At 41.7% G+C, this 26,497-nt stretch overlaps 1 protein-coding gene across 2 annotated transcripts in view; it reads right to left on the bottom strand.

Annotated features, from left to right (window-relative positions):
• Positions 1 to 26,497, bottom strand: part of roraa (RAR-related orphan receptor A, paralog a) — a 189,081-nt gene that overhangs the window by 32,218 nt on the left and 130,366 nt on the right. The window contains exon 1 of one of the 2 annotated variants that reach the window (XM_005470722.4): positions 14,586 to 14,757. The exons of the other annotated variant lie outside the window; for it this stretch is intronic. Within the exon in view, the coding sequence (XP_005470779.1) occupies positions 14,586 to 14,616 (31 nt within the window). The 5' untranslated portion in view covers positions 14,617 to 14,757. Of the gene's footprint in view, positions 1 to 14,585; positions 14,758 to 26,497 lie in introns of those variants that run through there. 2 annotated transcript variants of the gene reach the window in all.

Below are 26,497 nucleotides of genomic sequence, written 5' to 3' on the forward strand. Positions count from 1 at the left end.
ACGCCATTTCTCCTTCCATCAAAATTCTTGCTGCAACTCCAGAACAAAGCAGCTATTCTCAGAGGAACATGAAAGACAGACACCTGTCAATCACAGCTCCTGCGACTCCATATTTCCTGTGTCAGAGGCTGCAGAATGGAGAAATGTGCAATATTCTGATAATATTTCATGCAAACGAATGCAAGTCAGAACACTTCCCTGCTGGCCAGAAGGAGGGGGAATGAGAACAGGTAATTATCGGATTGCCTCAAGGCAAAAAATGATAGAGATTGCAAAGAACGGGGATATTTAGCCCAGCTAATGAAGCCCCATGTTTTGGGAGCACCGGGAAGAAGGAGCAGAGGGAAGCTAGGCTGTGGCTCAGCAGGAGGTAGAGCCTGATAAGACCATCTTACATAATGGTCACATCCAGAATTTGCTCGCCGTTTGGACCGAAGCTCCCCGTCCCTCACATTCTGTCCTATACAATCAGCGTGGCCGACCGAGGGAGTGTAAGACTGTCTGCATATCCAGTTTCCTTAAACGTGACCTTTTAATATGTTAATTCTCACCAAATAATTTGTGATGTTGAGGAATGGGCATTGAGTCTGTTGCAGAAGCGCAGCTACAATCGAATTATGGTCATTTAAATGTCATTTAAATGCAGTTTCTTTGTGTATATCAATACCAGTTCTAATCACTAAGGAAATACAAAAAAACTTGAGTGACTTGAGTGAAGGCTCATCCCTCTTGGCCCAGTCAATTTAACCCCACTGAAGGGTTTATGTTTGCCCATCTCGACAGCCTTACTTAAAGTGCTGAAAAATAAAAAGAGATTGCTTATTTTGTATATGCAGCACTTCCCCCGGACGGATATGAAAGTTTAATCATGGCATTAGGATTCACAGGCATTCCCTTGCTAGACCTGCTTGCAGACATCAGAATTGCTAATTTGCCGGTTTGCCCGGGAAGGGCTGGCTGGTGGTTGAGGAGGGGATGAATGGAAACAGGAGTCTGATTTGTCCAGATAACCTTGAACCTTAACGCTCAGCTTCCTGTGGTTGTACAGAGCTCAATCAGTCCCTCTTTATCATGTTGATCTGAGCTCCTGTCCAGTGTAGCGGCCGGCACAGCGCTGCACTCGCTTTCACCTGACAACTCCGGGAGTGTGTCATCGGGAAAAATCATTTCCCGCTCTCTTCCACAGTCATTAACTTCCGCTGAAATCCCATGAATAAATACAGCAAAATAATTGCTTTCAAAGACAATCTAGCCTCTGCAGTGTGATTCCGATCAGATATCAACATTAAGCGAAATGTAAGTCTTTGAAAAAAAAGAATGATAGTAATTGTGGCTCAGTTTCTAATCTGAGTAATTAATTTCTATTGCTTGTGATGAAAATCCACCGGAGGCACAGGCATGATAAAGAAGAAAGGTCCTGACAGGGTTATGATTCAGCAGAGATGTGAAATTCAAATTAGCCAGGCTAAGCAGTTTGGAGCTGATGTTGATTTGAGTGGACTTACTGGTCAGCCCTACAGTACAGTACAAGAGCCAAGGGCTGAAAGATGGTGGAGTTACTCATTGGCACAGGTGCTTTATCAGCAAATTATATGTGAGAGACGAAGGACTAACGACTGCAAGCTACACTCGCACTGTAACTGTAAATTTACAGTAAATTAGAAAGACATTATAATGCAAACTAAGATTTCCAGTTCTTTTTTCCCCTCTCCCAAACACACCTTTGTGATTACAATAATCCGAGAGAAAATTGGTGCAGAATAGCTGTTTCTAAGTCCACTGAGAGCCAGACTCTCGCTATTAACAAAATTAAAGTGAAGATCTATCATTGGCAGGGAGAGATGGAGCAGCAGGAGCAGAACTCTCACTGTTTTCTGTCACAGCCTCAGCTGTGTGCACACACTCTCCTTACACACTGCCATCTTTCACTCAGCCAGGCACTTGCCTCCTCGCCCACTGTGCCCACCAGGCCCGGGCAGCACATGCCACTGCCAAACATCCATTTACTCCCCGCAGGACTCCCACGTATCTGAAGTGGGCCTGTCACTGAGACCTGTTTAGATTTTAGACAGCACCGAACACCCATTGCACAGGTGAATACCTGTTATTTGGTGAGCAACACGGATAAACACACACAATGCACGTAATTAAACGCCTCATTTGAAATCCGATTCGATAATTTCTCCGGGAACACCTTGTCGGGTGGAATGACTCGACGGAGGGTGGTAATTGCATCCCTGTAGAGAGGCCGGCAGCCTTCGATGGAAAGCATGGAATTATGTCCACTGGATTCGGTAGCGAGAGCTGAAAAACACGCACCGTAGTCCAAATAGGAGGTAATGTGTACTGTATGTGCGTCTGCGAGTCTTTGTGTACACATGTGTTCACAAGTTCAAGCTGCGGGAGCAAACATACAGCACATTAATTGGCTATTATATGAGCAGCATGACCTGATGACCAGAGATGTGTTTTCTCTACAAAGAATCCCACCTCCAACATCTTAGCCCGGAGGCAGCTTTAATGCTAACCTGCAGATGCTGCTTTTGTCTTTGAAGTGGAGCGATGAATGCACCAGAACAGATGGAGATGTTGGATGCTTTCAGGAATTATTAATGGCAAGCTATGATCCCAAATGACCTTCAGCAAATAGTCTCCCAGCACTGGAGTACACAGGCAGCCCCCTCACATCCATATTGTAGTTTTAAACCACACCTGGGTCAATGAAGAAAACACCAAGCTATCATTACTGTACTTCCAACTACACAATAATCCATTTGGGAAGGTTTCCTCCTTTTTTTTTGAAATTTCCTGCAAAGACAACTCAGAAGCATCCAATCACATCAAACTCAATTGTATGTTTCAGGAATAGATTTGAGGTTTATGCAGCAAACGCACTAATTCCGTAAAGCCCAATTTGTTTCTCCAACAATGTGAACCACACACTGGAATTAATCTGCAGAAAGCCTTTCCTGTTGTTTTAAAAATAAACCCTTCATCACTGCAAGCTTTTGTTGTTGCTTAAGGGATACATTGTGACATCAAATCTATCTTATGAACATACATCAGTAATAGCCACATAATATTGGTTGCCTATGGATAGCATTCAAATTACAAAGCAAGCAATCTTTGAATTGCCTGGGAGAGAAACTGAGCTGCTTTATGTCATAAACTAAAATAAATGTAACAAAAAAAGCTGCTTTCTCTTAACACATGCAAAAAATAAAGTATACAATGCTTAAATCAATTCAATCTATACATAATGGACAAGTTTTCCACTGGTTTTCTCTTGTAGTATAAATTTGTCCGACTAATAACGACCACGTTTGGCTTTATACAGTTAATCAGTCTGTGTGGAGAGAAAAAGAAGGATATCACTGGATGACAATTTAGCTATTTATAGATTTTTTTTATACTGTATCTGCATTTGTGAAAAAAAGAAAAAAGTGAACACTTCATGAGGCAGGATGACTTGGTAAAGATTGTGATCTACACTGTAAGCTCAGAAAAACTGGCCCTGTCAGCAGACTAGCTCATGTGTTCCTAGACTAATTTCTAATGACCCGTTTAGAGAAACAAGCATTTTAAAAGTGGAATGATTGCACAGCCCTTCATCATGAAATGAACAAATAATTTTTATCCACTATAAACAGGTGTAACAATATGTTTTACAGGAACTATAGTGAAACGTCAGGTTTTTTAAAAGTGTGATTCACACCTCAGAACATGAATGAATTCATTCACGTGATATTGGTTCTTTCTTGAATTAGTTTCATCTTTTAGTTTCATTTCAAGTGCATAATCCTAGCTATGGTGGCTGGTGTAGGACAAAGACTTTAATCAGCCAACAGAAATAAAAAACATTGAATTTAGATTGTATATTTTACATTTGCACATGGCTATTGTGGGGAAATGCAAAGCAGCTGGCCACTGCGTTTCTTCTGTTTGTGTATAAAAACTAGTGCTGTCAGCGTTAATCTCGTTAAAATGACGTTAATGCCATAACCGCATTAATGCGGCAAATCTCCGTTAGCACTAACGCATTGACGCAGTCCCACGCATGGGCCGATCTGTGCTAACTCGCTAACGGAGATTTGTCGCGTTAATGCAGTTATGTTATGGCGTTAACGTCATTTTAACGAGATTAACACCGACAGCACTAATAAAAACATTTTTGTAGGCACTATATTTTAACAAATTTGAATATCATCAACACTTAGCAATAAATCAAAAATAGAAAAATTCTATGTGTCAGTTAAATATTTTGTGGTAATTTACGAGTGTAGGCTGCCAGTCCGCTGTTTACCTCAACTGGTGTCCATGTCTACTTACTCTTGAGGAGGGTGTAAAACTTTGTGAACGGACTCAAACATGAGTTGGTGAGTCACTGAAACTTCTGTGTGACATCAGCGATACCGAGGTGAATTATTCAGGATATCTCACACTTTTCTGTTGGCAAGCACTGCTATTTTTGCTTTTGCTAGCTGGTGTTAGTTTCTTTTTCTGTTAATCTAAAAAAATGAGTGTACCTTTAAATGGTTAAAAAGAAAAGAAAGGAACCATTTGTATTCATGATTTTGTGAAGTTGTGCCTCAGGTGCCTGAAAACATAAAATCAAAAAAAGATTCGGGTACAAAAAAGAAAATGCACTCAAATTACTCAGGCCATTTCATTTCAGCATCAATAAACAGCAAACACCTACACTATAGCTAATATTTTACATCTGTATGGGTGTAATTGGGTTCATACAAATCCTTTATTTAATGGGAATTGAGGACTCCTAGATTGAGTCAGGCAGCCAGCGCCCTGTAATATTTGTACAGAATTTGCAAGGTCTTCAACTCTCAGTTTCTAGAGAATAAATACTGGGCTAGTACTCTCCTAAGACACTGCATGCCTTCAAAGAGCTACATCTAAGGGAGAAATTGATCAGACACTTTTTCTCACACTTGGTTAGAGTAGAAAGGAATAAATTATTTGAACGGTGTCTATCTACTTATATACCACGGCCACTGATTAATTATCTTAGGCCTCGCTAATGAGAATTTGTAAACAAATACAATGTTAATCTACTATGTATACTATGTTTACTCAAGTTTGGTGAGGCCCAAAAAATTCCCTTATGTATAAATTATAATAATCCCACATCAAGAGATGGAAAAAAAATCCATCCTGAGATCAAAGCCCAGACGGGCCCAAAGTAATCATGTGTCAAAAGATCAAAAACACCTTCCTCACTAACTCTACTAGAGAAGGTATGTGAAACATACAGTGGTTTATCATGGAGGGCTGAAGTTGCCATAATTAAAAATAATTAAAAAAAAAAGAGTAAATGAATTAATTAATATGCCAATACCAAAAATAAACAAGTAAATCAATACTGAATTACCTCTGTATTCATTTCTCTATTTAGTTGCAATTTTCCACTTAATTTATTTTATCTGTGTATGCATTTCTGCATTATTTTCTCTTTGCATTTTTCCCTAAAACTTACTCACTTCTGATTTTTTATACATTTCTTTAAGCATTTTTTGCTTTATTATGCAAATAAAAAGGAGCTGTCGTTCAAACTGTGCCATGGGGTCAACATTTTGCTTAACACGTCTTTTTTCCACAAACATTGCCACAACAGAAATGCCCGCCTCCAGTCAGGAGGTCGCTAGAGAACTGAGATGCTTAGATAATCTAACCTAAAATAATACAGACCGTTTGGGCTGTTTAGTTACACACTCGCATGGATGGTGTGTTTCAAATCACCATATATGAACACAGAGGGCCAGCTTTTCATTTCAATAAATTGGAAGCAATGACTCATTGTGGGTACCTGTACATGTACATCGAAAATAACTGTGAGGCAGAAGGCGGCACAAAGTTGGTGTGAATGTCATATTTGGGTGGGACTGAGGTAAGAATTAAGACATTTTATCTAGGAGTGTTACATCGACTTTGTGCGTTGCCAGTGTAGCTAAGCTATGTAGCTACATTGACTAGCTAACGTTTTGATAGCACACCCACGAGTGCAGAAGGCAAAATTTTTACTATTTTTATTTAATCAGTAACTAAAATGTAAAATCTGATTTAAATAAAAAGAAAACAGAACAGGGGACTTATTACTAAAGCAAATACATTTACATGTTTATAAATTCCTTGTTTTTTGTGCACTGAATAATTAATATACAATTATTAAATTATTAGCACTGTTGCCTCAAAGCCTGAAGGTCCTGGGTTCAACTCCACCAGCTGGCTCAGGCGGGTTCTCCATAGGTACTCCTGGTTTCCTCCCACAGTCCAAAGATATGCATGCCTTAGATTAATTGGCAATTCTAAATTGGTGTGAATGTGAGCATGAGTGGTTTTCTGTCTGTGTTAGCCCAGCGGTAGACAGCCTAGATTGCTAAATAGGCGTGCCCGACCTATCACAGCTGGGAGATCCTCCAGCCCCCCATCCAAACCTGACTTGGATAGATAGAAGAAAAATGTATGAAAATTATTCAGTGTTAGTAATATGTAGTTATAAGTCCTCCACAGTTTTATCATCAGTCTGAAAATCTGCTTCACCCACGTTTTCATCACTCTTCTAAGGCGTAGTTTATGATCATACATGATAAGAAAAAAATCAAGAGAATAAATTGCCTGTGAATTATGTCACATAGCAATGTTACTATGGGAACCTCTAAGCACAAGGTAGATGGGGTTTTTAACAGAGTACCACCTAAACATTTTGTCCATATGAAAATAATGACACTTAAAAAGCATGCAGTTGGGCAAAAAATATAAGTGTAATTGTCCACCCCCCACCTAAGAAACACAGTTTTACAGGAGATTTCCCAAAGATACTTTAGACTGTCACATGAAACACGTTTGGTGTCTTTCACCACCACAGTGTAACATTTTAAGACGTTTCATTTACACAAGAAAGCAGAGCTCAGACAACAGTCATTTGATTACCAGGGCTGATTGTGTCACATGTGGAACTCCATTAGCTTTACTCTAAAAATACCTTGGAAAACAAAGAAATGATTTCTATGTACCCTTCTTTGACTGTGTGCAAAACTACATACACTACTACATGTTACATAAACCAGCCAACACACCACAGTATTTATAGAATAAGCAAGTTTGCATTGTCTTTCCCTAGCTGGGTTTTAAAACAAACAAAAAACAAAATCAATAACATACACAATCTATTTAATATTTAAATATTTAACGAGCATTTCAGCGTTAGGCAGTAACATTGTGGCTGATGTGTTTGACAGTGAAACGTCAATAACGGTGGGCTGTGGAGCTTTTACAGTAATTAAGAATGCTCTATTTGGGCAGATTTGTCCTCTGTTGCTCCAGGTCGCACTTTAAAGGCATTAAAACAACCATTAGCACAGTAGGAACGGCGCTGTCTTCCTCTACCCTCCAACTATTGACAAAAACAAAACTTACGAGATGACAGCTGCTGATTTGTAACTAAGTGACAGATCCCTGTGAGCAAATAAAGCAGTCATGCAGTCTTTTTGCAAGAAAACTCCCATTTGTTTTCCTGTGACAGAAATTCACTGAATGGCACATAAATCCCCAAAACTTAACATAAGGGTACAGTTTTGAGGAGCTATTTATTTCAATTTATCTGATGCCTGTGTCCCATGTATTGGATTCTAGGAACTCTGAAAATGAGCCAAGAGAGAGCTTTATTACATCAGGGATGAAGATGCTTCTTTTGCCCAAATTAGGCTCTTATAAGAGGGAGATCATAAGCAAATCCTGAGACTTTGAGCAAGGGTCTTTGCTGACGCTGCTGTTGTTAAGGCTGGACTAGGCTGAGCTGAGCAGCCAGGTTGACAAGGACCTGTGCTCAGCACTAGGAAAGCTCTCATCCAGAAACAAGAAGCCCTGGGGGAACAAAGACAACAATATGCCAAAAAAACCCGCTTGAAAACAACAAAACAACCCAAAAGCCTGTAAAAAAAGAAAGAAAAAAAGTCAGTGGTGGGTGATTGCCAGCTGCACTCTAGATTACCAGGCTCTCTGAGAGTCTTTCAGCAATTGCTAAGAGCTGTAGCATCATCTCCAGCTCCTTAATCAGTTCTGCTGGGGAGGGATGGATCCTGACATGCAAAAGGCTCAGCACGATGGGGAATAAACTCATAATCAGCAATCAGATATTCCACATTGCTTGAGGGGGCGGTAAGCTCATCTCAGATAGGTCAAGGATCTCTCCACAGCCAGTTAACCCCTTTGCTCCAGCTGGGAAGCATGCACACGCTCATTGTCTAAGATAGACATCGTGTATTTGGCGCTGACGCCTGACTTGCTGAATTAGGATGATGAGACCAACACATGCGAACGGAGTGTATCTTTTTCATCCCATATATCAACCGTATAAACTCAGTTTTAATTTCAAAACATATTTTACGAGTCCATAAATGAGCCTGGATTTCATTAAAACGTTATGTCCCTGAATAGGATATGCGCTGTGCCTTTAATCAAAGTTCATTGCCTTGCACATTCTTCCCCTTTCATCTTTGCAATTAGCACTGAAGCAGCATTTCTTTTATTCCAAATGAATGCATGTGCATAAAAATCAATCTTAAGCAGTCTGTTCTGGCAAGGCTGTTTTTCTTTGTTATTTATGATTAGGAATTCCTTTTATGCATCTTCGCTGGTGTGAGAGCACCTTATGCTGCAAACCTTGGGAGCAAGTTCTCACTTTGATTCCAGATTCAAACATGCATCGCTCTGCCTGGTGGCAACACGTAACCAGCGCCGGCAATGGTGGTGAACTTAGGAGACGGTAAAAACTTTAAAACCCTGGGGGACAGATATTCTCATTTGTTCCCCTTGAAGAGCACCCCCTAGTGCTCAGGATGATTCGCAATCTTTGTTTGTTCATAAGCGCACACAACAGATCAGATGAGTGTAAATGAAGCCATCCTACAAGTAGAACCTCTAATGGCCTCTGCTGGGACATGCAATCAAACGCCTCACACACTTCTCTCCCTTTTGTAATCAAGTGGCGGAGCACATGTTGCGACGACCTTTGTTATAACGTTGCCTGTTCCCTCATCTCATCAAAATTCTGCACGCCTCTCATTTTTCATCCTTTCTTCCCCACCAGGCTCCCTAGATGCTGCCGTAGCTCTCCATGGAGAAGAAGGGAGTATGTCTCAGTATGCTGTGACCTCTGACCCTTCCTCAGCCTCTTATTCTGCAGCACGCTTTTACTGGCAAAGTCTTCGCATTTCACCGTCATTTTCCTAACTACAAATTCCACGGAATCGCGCATGTGAAGCCTAGGAGATGTCTTTCGACAGAGTTCAAAGAAGATGGCTAAAAGACGCCACGCATCTGTTTAGCATAAGTGCTGAGTAAGGAATATTAGACACAAGCTCTTATCGGTTTCTATCACTGAGAGTTTCTTTCTTAGTCACCTTAGGTCAGATTAACACCAGAAAAGTACTCCTCTCCTGTGTCACCTCTGCTAGGCTGACGCATGCAGGAAGAGGGCGAAGAAGGTGATAAACCACAAAAAACAATACTCCTCTTCTTGCCTGCTGCCAGCATGCTTGCCTAGCAGGGAGATCTGATTACAACTGAGAAGAGAGCAGCTTGGTGTTTCATGGAAAAGCAGGTCAACTGTAGAGCGCTGTCAGACCTCGGGAGTCACCGGTCTGATGGAAAAGCTATCCGACATGGTGGGGAAAGACAGAGGTTTGTCTCAGGCCGTACAGTAATGGGCTTTATTTACTCCGCCATTAGGAACAGAAAAGAGAGGAGAAATGATGGAAGTGAAAGGACTGAGCATACGACTCTAGGGAGAGATGCATTAGTGTTGTCTGGTGTTCCTCCTCACCTTCTACCTCTTTCGATATCTCCCCCATCTCCCTCTGGCTCACACACAAGAGACGGAGCTGCCCCACTGCCAACACCTAACTCCTTATGTGTTTTTCTGTCCTCAGTGTTTCAGTCAGACAAAACGCAAAATCAATAATGCTTTTTCTCCCCCATTTCCTCTTTGATGCAACTTCAAAAAGCAAATGGACAGCCCTCCAGAGGCCCACAGAGGAAAAAAGCCAATGGTACGAAACATGCTCAGAATGAAAGTACAGGGGAATAAAACTTCATCCTTCACTCTCTTAAAACACTGCTAACTTTTAAACCACAGGCGGCAAAGCAGACGAGGGCAAGGCGAAGCACGTGAAGCAGAAGAAGTGTACGTTCCTTATTAAATTACATAGTCATACACTAATTTTATTGAGGCACTTTATTGAGTAAAGCTGATTTGCGCTGGGAGGATGCGTGTCAGTATTTCAAATAACTGCAAACAGCAAACTATTAGAACGCAAAGATTGAGGGCAGCAAAAAAAAAGAGAGAATCTATATTCTCGCTACATTTTCTGCTTAGAACATTACAGAAGGCAAAAAAAAATGAAAGCAAAAATGTTCTCTAACTCTATAGCCTGTGGTATGTGATTATCTAATGAGTGCTGACAGAGGAAGTATTCTATCAGAAGCTAAATGCTGCATGACAGCGAGATACTTCAAAAGGCTCTATAAGTGACTCCTGAAATACAGACTGAAAGTAAAGTAGGAAATTACCTTTAAGTTAAAGGCATTAGGCTAAGCCCAGCTTGGTCTGTTACCTGACTGGGGAGCCAAATAGAGAACCCTCAATGAACCTCAAGTTTTTAAGGATTTAGTCCGATGGTTACCTTGAGCAACTGCTGTTTGTTGTTGCCCGCTGTTTGATTGGACATAGAACAGGGGAGTCGTTTAACCTTGCCTGTGATTGGACTAATCTGTCAAAACCACAAGGTGTGACTGACAAGACAAGATGACTGACAGAGCTGTCTGGCACCCTGGCAATGCTTCGGACGCCGCTGCAGATTAATGTTTGTACAAAAACTATGCGTGGTTACAAAGAAATGGCAATTCTTCTTTGTGTTGTTACTGGAAGCACAAGGGCAAATCATATACTTAACACACTTATATCCGATGCACAAATAACACATTTCTCAAACCCAGAATTTGAAATTTTTCAAATTCAGAATCACCTAAACGGTGCAACACATTCATAAATTAAAATGCAAAATAATCCCCAGTTCAGAAACTGGTGTCTATCCGTAGGCGCCTATCCTCTCTGGAGTGCACATCCTTTTCTCCCCAACTTCTATGGAGCCAAATCAAAAATCCATGCTCTCAATGGGCAGTCAATATCTCATTAACCAGTCCCTCTACACACAGACAGGCAGCCAGGATGTTTGTCTCAGTGTGCACAGCGCAGACTGGCACAGCTCACACACTTTAATAACCTGTGGGGACACCAATCCACTTCCTCGGTGAGCTAAGAGGCAGGAGAGAGGGCTGAAGCACACACTCCACGTCTGGTAGGCTGACTTGTTTGTCCCGCCTTGCATCTGCTCAGATGTTGTGTGCATGCTTTTAATTGTATTGTATTGTATATAACCCCTTAAATTAATAAAGGTTTTTTCATTGCAAATATACAGACATTTGTGGTTCTACTCAAGTAAATGTTGTAGCTGTCTAAAATTACATACTGACAGACTAAAACGTACACCATATTTATTGATTTTTTTAAAAAAAGATCAAAACGTGCATGAATGCCTCGTCCTAAAATAATTGGGTCTTTTATTTTAAATCCTTGCAGGTGACTTGTGCTATATTTGCCTTCACCTTAATCTGTGGCATATTCTTTCCCCTTTGGCTCTTCATGTCCTCAGTCCTTAACTGGATAATAGCCAATCTTGCTAACTTCTGCTTTAATGTGTGAGAGCCTGCAGCACTGGTTAGTGAGCGCCTCAATCGGCCACTGATTGAAAGAGACAAAGAGTACCAAATCCACAGCAAATATTTACAGCCTTGTTAACATAGCCTTAAAGCGCCTATCATAAGATATTTGGCTTTACCTTCTCTAGGGCCCCAAAAGATTTTTCACAGTCTAGTACACACTCATGCTAGATCACATATTTATGTGTTGTCTGCACGCGCTGTAGTAGCTTACTGGGCCCTGTTTTCAACAATTTTGAAACATTGATGCTACCCATCTTGCCACAATAATTCTCCTTTTCAAGGGTTAATTATATGTGCTCTGTATGAAACACTTTTTTTTTTTTACCTTTTCTATCCACACATCAAACAACTTTCTTTAATTATGTAATTGGAATTTTCATCTTAATTGTGCTGAGTAGGCTGGCTAATTTGCATGGGGTAATGAGAGGGATGTTTCCATTACAGGTAATTAGGTACTTGAGAGGCAGTGGTGTGGTAGAGAGGCTGAATTGAGAGGGAGAGGTGGGTAGAGGGTGGTGCAGGGTAGAGACAAAGCCACAGAGGCACAGAGAGATGTTCGTTATAATACATTAGCATTATTTTTTGAAGTGCAGAGGATGAAAAACAGTTTTCAAAAACACCAGATAGGGCACATGCAGTATGCACGGGTAACAATGTAAACTTAAAAAAAAGAAAAGTCTGTGGCAATGCAGCAAGTCATCGTGCACTTCCCTGACCACATTCAGGAGAAATTACTGCTCCTGTTTAAATTAGCTTTCAATTATCCCCCTTGTTGACGTTTTAATTAATTTCTGACATTGTCACAATATCCTTTCATGACACTAGACACCCCTCATCAAACTGAAAGCACCAATGAGGGAACAGACGGCGCTAGAGGAAGACTGGTGAAGAGACTCATTAGAGCACAAAAAATAAGCAGTTTTTTTGCTGTACATATCAGATTTGCTCATTTTTCTGAACGGAATGAGTAACAAAAAAGACGCAATTCTGTGCCAAGTCAAGCGAAGCACAAATAAACACAATAAAATTTTGAGCATGTTACACTTTAAAATAAAAAGATTAGAAATGCTACACAGCACAAAACTCTTTTTCTCTCCAAAAATATGAGGTTTCATAAAAACCCTTCACTATGAAATGCATGTAAAAGGACATTAGGTCAAACGGGACTTTTTTTTCATGAAAATAAGATTCAGGACTTTGCTCTTTCTCAATTTCACACACGTCAGGCTTATCACAATTGACTGTGAGCTTCACTTTGTAAATGACTTCCCTTACACTGTTAACAAAAAAGAAGAAGAAGAAGAAAAGAATGAAAGGAATTAATACCGTGGTCGTGGCAGCTGGAGTGAAACGAAAGTCAGACAAGCTGTAAGTGTTACTATCAATATTACTAATACTCTAATTACATATAATATCACACATTAATTTCATTTGCTTTTAATAATATGCATGTATGCAGCCACTGTGTTCTGAAGATGCCCGAGTGCTTTTTTTCTCCAAACCTTTCAATCTACTGGGAAGGAAAAAATAAGAAAGCAGCACATATCAAATCAAATTATTTCCAGCTCCATATATTTTTGTCATTTTGCACAGAATGACAGCTGCCTGTGCCTCAGCGGGGTTATCGTTGCCTATTTAATTATATTAGGAGTGCATCTCACCACATATGTCTGCATAGTTGTTCACATCTCTCTGTATGGAAGAACTCATAAGTGTGGAAAAAACGTGATTATGTGCATATATGTGTGTGCGCGTGTGTGTATGTTTGTGTGTGCAGGCATGCGTGAGAGAAGTGTGGGGATGCACTGTATGTCTGACTACACTCACTATCTGTCTGCACGGGTGTGTGTGTGTTTGCGTGTGCACATGCTCGCCTGTACAACGGAGGGGGGTGGAAGAGCTGGGATTAAAGCGTACTAGATCAACATCACAGAGACTGGGAGGACCCAGTCCTGCTCTTGTGCCACATGTAAACCCGACTACCCCAAAAATAGGTCAGTGGAACACAACACTGTCACAGACACGCAGAAATAAAATTTTAAAAAATACATATATATATATAAATAATTATATACACACAGAGAGACAAACACGTGCATCGGTATCAACTCAAAGAATCACAGTCTGCCAGTCGCGCCAGTGCCTCGTCGCTCGTCTGCGACCCGCGTTCAACACTACCACACACATCTTCCTGCAGCACAGACACGTTCCCTGGACTGGAACGACAGGATTAAGAAGAAAAAAAAAACACCCCTCCAACCCAAGCCCCCTCTCCATCGCATGCCACCTCGCATCTACGCCAATAAAAACTTCTACTCTTGAAGCCCTGGAGCTATTTCGTGTAATAGACGAACTAGTGGAAAAAAAGCTGCACCGGCTGTGGTTTCTACAGCATCCTGCAAAACTGCAGCGACAAAACGCACACTGTAAATAAAAAAAATGAAAGCAAACCTTTAATTTTTCTTTTTTTGAATCTTTATTTTTGGAAGATGGAGATTGCTCCTATTGCTCCATCTCTTTCTTTCTGAGAGTTAAAAACAGAAATTCTCTAAGTGCACGGACAGACATATTAGAAAAGCTTAACTGACTTGGACACAATCAGAAGCAATGTATTACTGTATCTCTCCCTCCCCTCCTCTCTCCCCCTCACTCTCTCGCTCTCTCTCTCTCTCTCTGTCACACTCATGCCTTGCAAATGAAATGCAAAGAGTTGGCAGGCTGTGAATAGCGTACTCGTACTTCCCTACTTGTTACTCTGGGTGCGCGATCGGCATGCATTGTGCTCTTACCTTTCATAGCTGAAATCACAAAATACATCATTGGGCTTCGAGTCCATAAGAGAAGAACTATCACCAGCGCAAAGCCCTCCACTGCTGTCTCAGCAGCAGCTGGCCAGCACAGCTCTGTCTCTCAGCCTCCGAGCATGACCACACCAGAATCCATGTGACTGTGACATCAGTGTTCATGTCTGACTGCTCCCCACCCACTAGCCTTTGATTGGCACAGCATGCAGCCAGTAGGGGCGCTGAGAGCTCAGGCAGGGAAGCTGGCCCTCTTCCCACTGATTGCAGTCGGAGCCGTGTATACCAGCTTTGCTAGACACAGCACACTCTTAACTATCTGCGTCTTATCTTTTTAGTGCAAGGGTAAAGACAAAACCAGCTGTCGCATAAAAAAGAGAGAGAGAAAAAAAATCACATTCTTGTTCTGCACCTTGTGCTTTTGTTTTGCCTTTAAAATTGTGCAATGTGAAGGATAAGAAAAGCGAGGAGGGACAGGAAGACAACAGAATGGTGACTCAAAGAAGAAAAGAAAAGAGAGCAGTGAGAATGGATGACAGAGGAAGTGTAATTTTTTCTGTGACTTGGTGATACAAGTGCCCCGCTCTTCTCCACCTCCCTGTCTGTAGATATGAGTGATCAGTGTGAGGCCAGATGTCGGCAAGCAGCAGTGGGCCCATCATAGAGAGAAGATGAGTGGAGCCTCAGCATCTTCCTCTGACCTCTCAGAGGACCTGCATGCAGCTCTCTCTCTCTCTCACACACACACACATACACACACACCTCTTCAGACAGGTGAAGGAGGCGATATAGATACTGACGGAAGGTTTTTGGATGATTCCCCCCACCCCACGATGAGTTTCTTGGTATCACTTCTCCGACTCGTCCTCCTTTTTGCCCCTCACTCTCGCCCCCTGCTTTCCATTCCAGTCTCTACCTCTCTCTCGCTCCCTCTCTCTCTCTCCGATCCTCTCCTCCCCTCCTCCTCCTCACTCATCCTCTCTCATATGATAATCTGTTCTGACTCCTAACCAGCTGCCTCTCTCTGATACAATATTCTGGTTTTACTGCAATCCAGCCTTGGCCAATAACCATTTGGCATTTCCACGAATAAGCTGGTGCTGGTATCATCTTGTCTGAAGACAAACATCACACAGCTTCGGTTTCAAACACTGCAATATTTCACATCTAAAAATTAAAGTAGTGATTTTTTTAAAACATTTTTTTAAACATTTTTTTTTACAAAATCAATATTTCACATGTAGAAATTTGAATTTTACACCCTCGTTTTCTCAACTTCTCTATATTTGTTTCATTTTACTAAACCTTTTATTAACCCCACTGTATCCATGTCACAGAATTATAGAGAACTGCTTCCTGTTACGACTGCTTAACAAAGCAGTTGCAACAGGAAATTGAATTATTTATTCCCACGTTACACTTGAAATATCTATATTCATTTGGTGTCTTCCGCTGTGTTCTGCTCATTGAATAAAGGTACATCTAACCACATATAAAATGGAAATGAGAACTCAGCAGCTTGCAACATAAATCTTCCCATGACAATGTTTCATTAGCACCTCTATGATCCATTAGAGTCTCTAAACACATTAACTCAGGTTGTGTCAACACTGGTCTCTTATTGCACACTGTCTAATGAGCAAAATATCATTCAGAGGCTGATAGAATCAAATGGAGCGTGCCTGGTATACAAACTAGATGCAGACACGCATACACGGCAAACTATTCGAAACAATATGATGTAACAGACGGTACAGTCCTCTCATTTTGATGTAGGCATCTCCCCGCAAGATCTTCAAAGTTCAACAGATGAGTCAGAGGGCGAAGGCCCACGCACAAGCAGGTTTAACTGTCACTATCTGTGGTTGTCTCTCAGAAACTGGCTGCTGCATCAGACTCCCTGGAACAGAGCACGGCGCGACACACTGGGACATAACACCGAGGTACCGTTAAGGGGAAACAAACAAGCGCAATATGATAGCAGGGACAGAGAGAAGGACAACACCCATACAGTACTCCAACCTGAGCATCAGGAGAGAGCTGAAAGGAGTGCATGCTTTCTACATTATGTTTCTGCAGCGTGAATGTGACGAATAGCTTCTGACAAGAGAGAGAGGTTCATAAAATAACCATGAAAATGAAATAGCCGTGCTTCTAATAAAACCTATTTGTTTCCTCGTAAAAGAAAAGAAAAGAAAAGAAAGTTAAATGCCACAGTAAAATAGAGACGTGTAACTCTCTCTCTATATATATATAATTAATATGAATAAAAAACTACATAAAACCGAAACACAAGATACAGAGCTTTTGTGTAAATTGCAAGGTTGAATAAGGGTCACACTGTGCACTCGGTCCTTCTGTTCAGCATTCTTACAACGCAAAAAAACTTTCAATAAAAGAACAGTTGACAGTGTTTATGTGGATCATACAGAGTGAAACTGGAAAAAGACGCTGCTGCTGCTCTGTCTGTCAGCCATGCAACAAATATAGTGCCTCCAACTGTATATAATTGTGCTTAAAAGCCCAAGCTTCCCTGAGGACAAATGTTTCCAGCAAGGCTGGTTCATTAGCTTTTGATCACACACTTCCTTGACTGCTTCACATTACCAGTGACAGTATGCCAATACGCTGCTGATAGTTGCTCATTAGGGTATTGATTAAGCCACAGAGGGACTGATGGTCAGCTGTCTATAGGTATTAATGCAGCGATGTGGGGCCCTCAATAGAACTGTTTTAGCTGATAATTTCTTTATACCCCTGAGGGGGAAAAAAGTCTTGGTGGTGGATGCCGACACTGAACTGAAGCGGACACAACACAGTAAATTTCTGCATTTAGACTGGCCAAGTCATGTATCTCACACTCCTCGTGGATTAATTCAAGCAAATGTATTTACCGTAAACAAGCCCTGTGGAATGAAATTCAATTGAGATGTGGTACAGAACATCCACCGGTGCCCCGGGAGAAGAGAAGAGGACGAGACCTGATAATGGCCTCATTAGCAGTCTGTCAGTAGCCATTCCCTGCACAGGCTCACCATGCAGCTGATCCACGTTAACTCTTACAACTCTGGACTCGCCTCTTAAGAGCGCGGACCCAGTCGGCCGCGTGGTGTTCCGCTCCGCAGCCGTTAACCCCGCAAGATAAACACTTTTGGACTTACTCATTTTGCGTCCCAATCATGTGAGATATTTTAGAGAGCCGAGGCTTATATTCCACCGCGCCACCTGGGTGTTTGGAGCTACACCACCTGCCTGAAGCAGCGGCAGAATTAACAAGCTCCAACAGGCACTCCATGAAAACAATACAGATCAATTTAATATAGATGCCAAGGAGTGGAGGGCATAATATTAGAACCATAACAGCACCGGCCCACACCACACAATCATAAACCAATTTAAGGCCATTCCAGGCAATTTCCTGGGGGCTTCCACTTGTGGGAAGACTTCAATAAATCACACAGACAACAAAGGAAATATCTATTTCAGTGAAAATAGAGGACACTATTGGGTTACGTCCAGAGCACTGCGGAGGGTTGCATTTAAAGACAAGTTTAAATAAGAAAAGTGTGAATTTAAAACCATACATGCCACTGTTGTGCCAGCATTTCATAGCACGTGTAGCTACAGGAAATGCTGTTAACTCATTACCGCTAATGGATTTTCCACAAAGCAGTGCAATATGTCTCCTCTAAGCAAAGTAGCAGCTGCAGGTAAGTAATGTACTTTCGAAATTTTTAAAGTTCCTCTCAGATCAGATGACGATATACACTGCCCTTCCTTTGTATGCACAGCAGCCCCAGGGCCAGATCAGCCCCAGTCTGTCTCTAAATACACATACACACAAACACAATATTTATAGAATAGTAGGGTCAAAAGCAAAAGGCATGAAAGCAATTCATTCCTACATAGGTGAAGTATACACCTGTCAACTGTCATGTAATCAGAATCAACAACACAGCACTTATAGTGAATGGCTGACAGGGCTATAGCCTTTTGTTTTACAGGTAGTTATTTATAGACTTCATTTAAATATTATTTGAAGGAAAAAAAACAAGTCCAGTATTTCCAAATCAACTGAATCATCACGTTTTTGTCAAAAAAATTAAAAGTACTGTGTCACTTTTACAGCTAAGCCGATGTATTCTCCACGGACTGACCAAGTCTCGCTTCGTTTAAGGCGTCCTTACATGCCTGTTCCACATTAAATGATCTCCTCAAGGTACAGATGTGGTGATGGCAAGATGATGGGGACAATAATATAAATTACAATGGAAAAGAACTGCTCTCAGCTGCTTTTTTATTTGCTTGTTATTTAAGATTTAAAGCGAGGTTATTTCTGGTTATTTTGGGTGTTTCTAGAGTAAGAAAAAGTGATTAAAATGGATGTTCAATTGGTCGAAACAGCCTTGAAAAAAATACCAACTTCACAAGCAAAGCTGTTGAATAGAGGCCGTCATTTAAGTAACCAGTATAAACTGGGTTATTTATTTAGTGTATTATATGGAAATGCGGCGGCAAAGTGAGCCCGTGGAAACTGCTGGAGCGCTACCACACATCTCCCGGAACAATTTTTCAATAGGTCAATAGAAATCAGATTTATCAATGAATTGTAGTGTATGTCTTTTGTGTGAGGCCGCCCTTGGGGACAGAAAGGAAAGGGATAGAAGGCTAGAGAAAGAAGAAGCGAAAGGGAACGAGGAGAGGAGATTATCACAGGCATGGCAGCCTGTGTGAGAGGCTTAGCTTGGCTAGGCAGGGAGGTGGAACCCTGTGAATTCTAATGAACTGGCAAGACTCCCCCAAAACCAGCTCCATCTCCATGGCATGAGGACGATAGGAGGGAAGAAGGAGGTGATTAGGAAGGCGCAGCCCCTCTACGGCAAACCAAACAGAGCAGGTCATTTTCCCTGTGATAATTATGGCTATAACCAGGCATGAGGGATTGGTAATGGAGCTGCTTATTCTTCATGCTCTGCAAAGGCAACCACTGAGTCTGTCAAGGAGAAAAGCATGATGATGTTTTTTTTTCTCACTCTGTTAGTAGGGTGACTCTGGTAAGAGTTGCAATGGCTGCTGAAAAGGGCAGCGGGGGAACTTGGCCTTTGAGGGAGAAGTTAACGAATGAACTTCATTATTGAGGAGCATACCAGGGAGACCCCCTGGTGTGTGTGATGTATTACCTAGCGTCAAACTTACTCACTCCCCCAACATCACCAGTAAAGCCTGACATCAGCTCTAGGGGGAGGCAGGCGTGTAAACTAAAATAGTTTAACCTTCTGGCTCAAAGCTAGAAGAAGACAACAGAGGAGCAACCTGATGTACAAGATTTGCATCCAAAAAGTTGTTTCCAAAGGAAAAAAAAACACACACATTTATTCTAACTTCTGAAACAACAAAGTGAATAATGAGGGAGCGCCTTTCTGTTCCTCAGAAGAAAACCCTTTTAGCTTAAACTAACACACATTTAATGTTCTCTCTGTGACTTCTGGTAATGTAGCTGGTCCAGGGAGGCATTGCACATCAACACAATGTAGATTACTCTCATTTATTAAAATACAGCTCTGGTCAAGCATGAAAGTAACTTTTCCTGAGTTCTATGAGCTTTAAAAAAAACAAGTGACCCACTCGAGGGACTAATGTTTTTCCTCAAGATTGAGGGAGATCTTCAGGCTATGCGTGATGTGCACCACTTAGCCTTCCCCCTTTCCCTTCTTCCAGCGGACCGGGATCGAGCTGCTCTACGGTGGACAGTGCGAAGGATCTCTTTACTGAGCGCACTCTCAACACTTTTACTCTTGACTTATGAGGATGCCATGGGTGCAGGGGAGTGATTCATCATTGGATGTGTTCCTCTTGCACCCTCACACATTAGTAATGTGGTCCGCTGAGGAGGAGTCCTGTCATCAGTCTGTACCTGGACCCTCTGAACAAGGTAGGTCAACAGGAGGCAGCAGCGGCTGGCCCACTTTTAGTCTTTCACAGCACCTTTAAGTTTCCTCCAGCTCTGCCACAGCTGAGTCTGACGGACACACTAAGACCAGTTTGGTCAAGGGGAGGCACAGCCTTGGCAGCGTAAGCGGTGTACTCGCTATATCTGTTGACTCAGTGAAGCCCGTCCTCTGAGCGGCCAAGTACGGAAAGCCAAACAAAACTTGTTGAGAGGTTAAAGTGAGGCGGAAATCTTATTTTCATTGAATGTTTTTACAAAGAAAACGGCACAAAAACAAACAAGCTCCGAGTCGCAGTTTGGATAAAAAGTTCCCACACTTACCCATCTGAAACTCCCTGCGGGAATTTCATCACAAGACTCCCTAGTATTCCGTAATAAAGCAGCAACAAAATAACAAATGGCTGTCTGTTCCGTCACAAAATATACAGCCACTTTGAGTCAGCGTAAGCCTTTGACCTTAACATTGCAGGTAATGCACATTTAAATACCTACCTCAGTATTCATGTTTGTCATTTTACTTGTGAAGATTAGGTGTAAAAAGGCTATTTGAAACCAAAACACAGGATTAAGGGATAATGCTGCTCTGTGTCTTGTGAGTCGACCTTGATTCTGTAATCCAGCACAATACTGGAGAACAGCGTATTTCTCGCTCTTGTACATTCAATACTCTCACTGTAGAACAGCTCACTCTGATGTAATGGCACATAATGGCACCACGCTGGATGACAAAGTAATCTGAATTAAGGGGAACTTCATTGTTATATCTGTGTAACAGACCTGGAAATACTATTACAAGATTTGTACAGAGAAAAAAAAATATTCACAGCACTTTTATATTGATTACAAATGAAAGGAGGAGGTATACACAGAAAATAGTGTTGCAGGTAAAAATACAGAGATGGCAAATAATGACCAAAACAACACAAATGAATTGTTTTGAGTCACCTGAACTTTAATGACCACATTGAGGAATGAACTTGATCTTTAAAAGTAAGCCAATTTGAGGTCAACCATGGTGTTATTAAGGGCTGTGCCACTTAATCAGAGTGGATGCCAATTTAGCAAAGGGCTAACTATGCAGGAGAGACCCTCTGAGGCATCAAACAGATTACCGAGCATTGTGTCACCTGACTCTGCATACCTTCGTACAGTATGCACGCGCTACTTTCCACTCAAATCTGCTTTATTTTCCTGACTCCATATCTCCTTACCTGTTTTTTTTTCTTCTTTCCTTCACCATGCAGCAGACACAGTAGAATGAAAACCTGCCTTTGATGTCTGGGATCCTATAATGCTGAGCAGTAGAAATCCGCATGCCTGTTATCTCCAGAATCTTAATGATGACGGCTAACTTCACAATGGGTTAACCACATCTCTCTGTTCTCGCGCTGCACACCCACAGAAACACAAATTAATAGCAACGTGGAAAAAAAACCCCCCAAACAGCATTCCTCTAATAAAGCAGATTCAACAAAATGGGCACAATGCGATCAGCACAAATGTCAATGTATAACATCACCAAAAGCTTTTGTGAGCACGTCTGCTTTCGTCTCTGTGTAGGAAGTTTATTTTCCCTCCTCTCCTTTACTTTTTGAACAGCTTATTTGTTGTAAAGTTCTGATCCTCACTTGAAATTATCATTCAGTTTGATAAAAAAATTTGCTCTTTTTTCCTTTCATGATGCAGTCGATGTTTTGATGGTACATATTTGTTTATATTTGTTTTTGTTAATGCACGAAACTGTAGATTTTTATTGCTAAAAAATTGAAAAGAATAGAAAATTGATTTTGCTTCACTTTCCTTTTGCATAACTTCTATGAAAAGACCAACAATATTACAAACACATTGATTAATGAAGAGCTCAGTGAAAGCTGAGGAAGGCACGTCAAATTATGGACCCATCATTTAAAATTTCCCCATCAGCATTAGTGAGGATCATATCTTAAAGAGCTCTGTGACCTCTGCTGCTGTCGCCCTCCATGAATCAAACCTTTCATTACATGCTGACACTCATGTCCTATGCCGAATGTGTATACACCATAGGAAAGTGATGAGGCATCGGAAACCCAATGAGAGACGGATAACCTGCGCTTTTGCAAATGCTGGTTGACTGCGTGCCGCAGCGAGCGAGAGGCCAGCCGTGCCCTCCCAGCCATGCCAACTGCTTCGCCTGGCAGAAGCCACCATCCCAGCACAGCCCCTCGCTCCTTGGCCCCTTTCACCTGAGGCGGCAGACAGCCGGCATAAGAGAAATCGCCCGCAGCAGATGGGGCCACTTACTTTGGCTGGCCCATCCAAGCATTGTGTCCTTGTCACATGTCACTTACTCTTGTTTTCCGGTCTGACAACACTTCAAGACAGTGCTTTCGGTTTTGTGTGAGACACAAAAGGAAGAAGAAAAAAAAAAGGTGAGGAAAAGCTGACGAGGTGTCTCTTCACTCAAGCTCAAATTTTCTGAAAGAGCCGGCACCACGAGAAGAACCAGATTATGTGCCAACAAAAGCAGAGCAACCCCCCCCGACAAGAAGCGGTCTTGCACCCCTACGGCTCCCCTCACCACACTTCCCCTTAGAATACACGCAGGGCCCCTCGGAGGTGATAAGACGAAGAGACTTTACCTCCAGAAACTTATGCAAAGAAAGTGCACGCACAAAAGGCCATTTGCAATTTTACAAAATGGCAGACGTAATGCTTTTACTGAAAAATGAGGACCTGCCATATTGAGTTGGAGAGGAAAAGACAAGGCAGGAGGGAAAAAATAGAGAAAAATCATGTTGGCCTGGTTTACGACAAATAGATAGCTCTATTGATTTCCCTTTTACAGTGACTGTCCATCCCTCACTGTTGTGATTACACTGACCTATTTCAGAAAAAAAAGCCATCTATTATAGATTAAACCAAAATGTCCAAAAAGAAAATACTCCCTTTGTGGAACAAACAAATAGAGTAAGACGAAACATAACCTACAGTACACAGAGAGAGAAAAAGATTGTGTCAATTTAAGCATTCAATGTTGCTGTGGGAGAAGAGGAAACAACCAGTTCTAGTACCATGCTGAGAATCAAATAACTTTCCAGTGAAATAGAGGCGGTGTGTTGTGAGGCCCTTTTTATTGTCAATTTCACATCCAACAAAAAAAACAAAAAAAACCCACAACATTAAAATGACTGCATTATTGCTCAACTAATGTTTAAACATCATAATGCCAATTTTACAAATTCAGGAAAATGGCCGGTAAGAAGAACAGATTATAATGGATTTCATAATCTACCTATGCAATACTCTGTACTGCATTGTGTTTTTCAGTGCACCACAGTACAGCGCGGTTCGATGTTGTATGTTTTTGTGCTGATGATTCCTTTGTGTCTGTATGTATTGCTGCGTGCACTCGTCCTGCTCCACTATGTCTGTAGCAGCGCGTCTCACTAGACTATCTCTCTCCGCTTAGCTCAGGGGACTCTGGCTGGCTGATCTTCATTATCAGCCCTAGCTTAACAATGTACTGGATGCACTTCCCACATGAGTGCAACTAACAAATCCCCACAGAGCTGAATCAAGGCAACAATGTGATGAAATACCTTCAAACAACCACTGAGCATGGAACACTGAGCTATGCAGAGACAACTCACACTGCCCTGGGCGATTCCACAGGAGTGCGCCTGTTGCCAAGCAAAATTAGACAGCAACTGGGACATATTATTCTCCTAAATTGGCAATGTACAGCACTATTAAGTACCATAAATCTCATGTTTGATTAGCTGAAAATACCTCGACTCACAGAGCCAGTGCATTAACATTCTACAACTCAGACATCCAAGCCGGATCTGCCGTGGCATTTTTTTTTAATAAAGTAGATTCTTTACAAGGGGAAAGCTGTCATTGTGTTATGTGAACACAGACTGCATTATTGGGATTAATAAGGCTGTTAGCATATTTTTAAAAAACATGTATCAGTCAACTTCTAAGAGTGTTCTGTAAAAAACAAACAAACCCACACACAAAACACAAAGACATGAAGTCTACAGACTCATAACTTTGAGTGTGCATCAATGGGCGATATAATTTCTCTGTAACTCGGAACTGAAAGCAGCGCAGAAGAGTCTGAATCATCGGGTTTCTTTTGGAACAGATTAGCCGTACTATTAGTATGTGAATGCACATCGCTGACGAGAGAAACTCAATACAAGCTGCTAGTAAATAAATGATGATTCACGAGCGAGGCCATGTTTCTCAATCAGTGCGAGAAGTCTACCAACACAATGGAGATAAATATAGGGTGAGGGGGGGGAAAAAAACACGGAGCTCTCCAAAATGTATCTGTGGACTGATGAAAGGAAATCGTCAGTCTCCTTTTCTCCTTTCCCCGGGTTACATTTGTACTACTGCCTCCCTCTGGTTAGTCTATTCCCAGTCAGATATATTACACATAGACTGCTACACACTGACACTGGTATAATAATGTAAACACTGATAAATATATGACAATACCATGACAGGATTAATTAAGAATAATATATTTTTCAGCTAAATTGAGCTATACAAAGAGTTTTCTACTTTTTAAAAATTTCTGTGCTGGCTGTCTGGTGGTTCTGTTATTTAGATATATTTGGGTGTTATTATATTGTTATGGATGTTCTATTTACGCTTTCACAGATAAAGCTGTGCAACTACAAGTGGATTTGCAGATCTTTGTCTTGCTGCGAATTATGGTCTGAACAGTCATCAAACAATCAGTATACTGTAAATCTATAGCTGCAAGTGAGAAAGAGAGGGAGGATTAGCTCTAAGTAATCAGGAGATCTGCTCTGTTCAAGCAAGAGCATCCTGTCCACACGACCTGCATGTGTATGTGTTAGCTAGTGCTCTGCTATTCGAGCTGTGAGACAGAGACCCAGACTGCTGATGGTAGATTAGAGGTGAGACGCCTAATCTCAGTGTAATCAGCTACTGCATCTGAGCCTCCACTCCACACCATCTCTCTCAACAGGTCCAAACAGAAAGTCATCTCACAGCAAAACAGCCCCGCTGAGGTAGAAGAAGGTGAAGAGACATATCTGGTGTCCAACATCAACGCAAGAGGGGGAAAAAGTGCAAAATTTAATTATCTTTTACTGTCACCTCTTCTTGGAACGGGCAGTTTGAGACATAAAGATGGAAGGAGAAATGAAAGGGAAAAACCAACAAGAAATGTGCTTGGGGGGGGGGGGGTTATAGCAAGGACAAGTGGAGCCAGCAAAATCCCCCAACAGCATACAAAAGCGCTGTTGAATCAGACATTACGCCTTCGGGGTTTTCCTTTAATTTGTCACAAGTGCGTAAATGAACTGCTACTCAAAGAGTCCATATAACAGATGTAAAACTGCCAGGGAAAGGTGCAGGAAAACCACAGCTGACTTCTTGCTCAGAACTGCAGTTATGTTGTAAGAAGAAGTGATGGCGAGGGACAGCCCCTTGTGAGGAAATGAAGAAAGAAAGGGGGAGACAGATAAAGAGGCTCAGACAATAAATCTATGTAAGTCCTGAATGGGGAGAGGACATTACAGTCAATGACACAATGATATAAGTATCTGTTTTCATCTAGAATACTTCACTTTCTGATGGCTCAATGATTAGCGATGAAGGGGGTTCGAGAGGAGAGGAGAGGAGAGGAGAGGAGAGGAGAGGAGAGGAGAGGAGAGGCGAGGAGAAGAGAGGAGAGGCGAGGAGAGGACAGGAGAGGCGAGGAAAGGAGAGGAGAGGAGTCTGCCAGTGAACAGCTGCCCCTGTAATTTATATTGATGAGGGGACTGGCATGGCGGGGAGCTTCCAGCAGTTTGATCACTCAGGCAGAGTGGGGAGTTAGTCAGAGACACAGCCCATCCCTGTGGTCCAGGTTGGACCGAGAAGACCTCCTAAACACACACACAGAAACTAACATACTTGCACACATATGCACATTAAATCAAGGCTG

This window comes from Oreochromis niloticus, linkage group LG7, assembly GCF_001858045.2.
Source record: "Oreochromis niloticus isolate F11D_XX linkage group LG7, O_niloticus_UMD_NMBU, whole genome shotgun sequence".
Taxonomy (NCBI): domain Eukaryota; kingdom Metazoa; phylum Chordata; class Actinopteri; order Cichliformes; family Cichlidae; genus Oreochromis; species Oreochromis niloticus.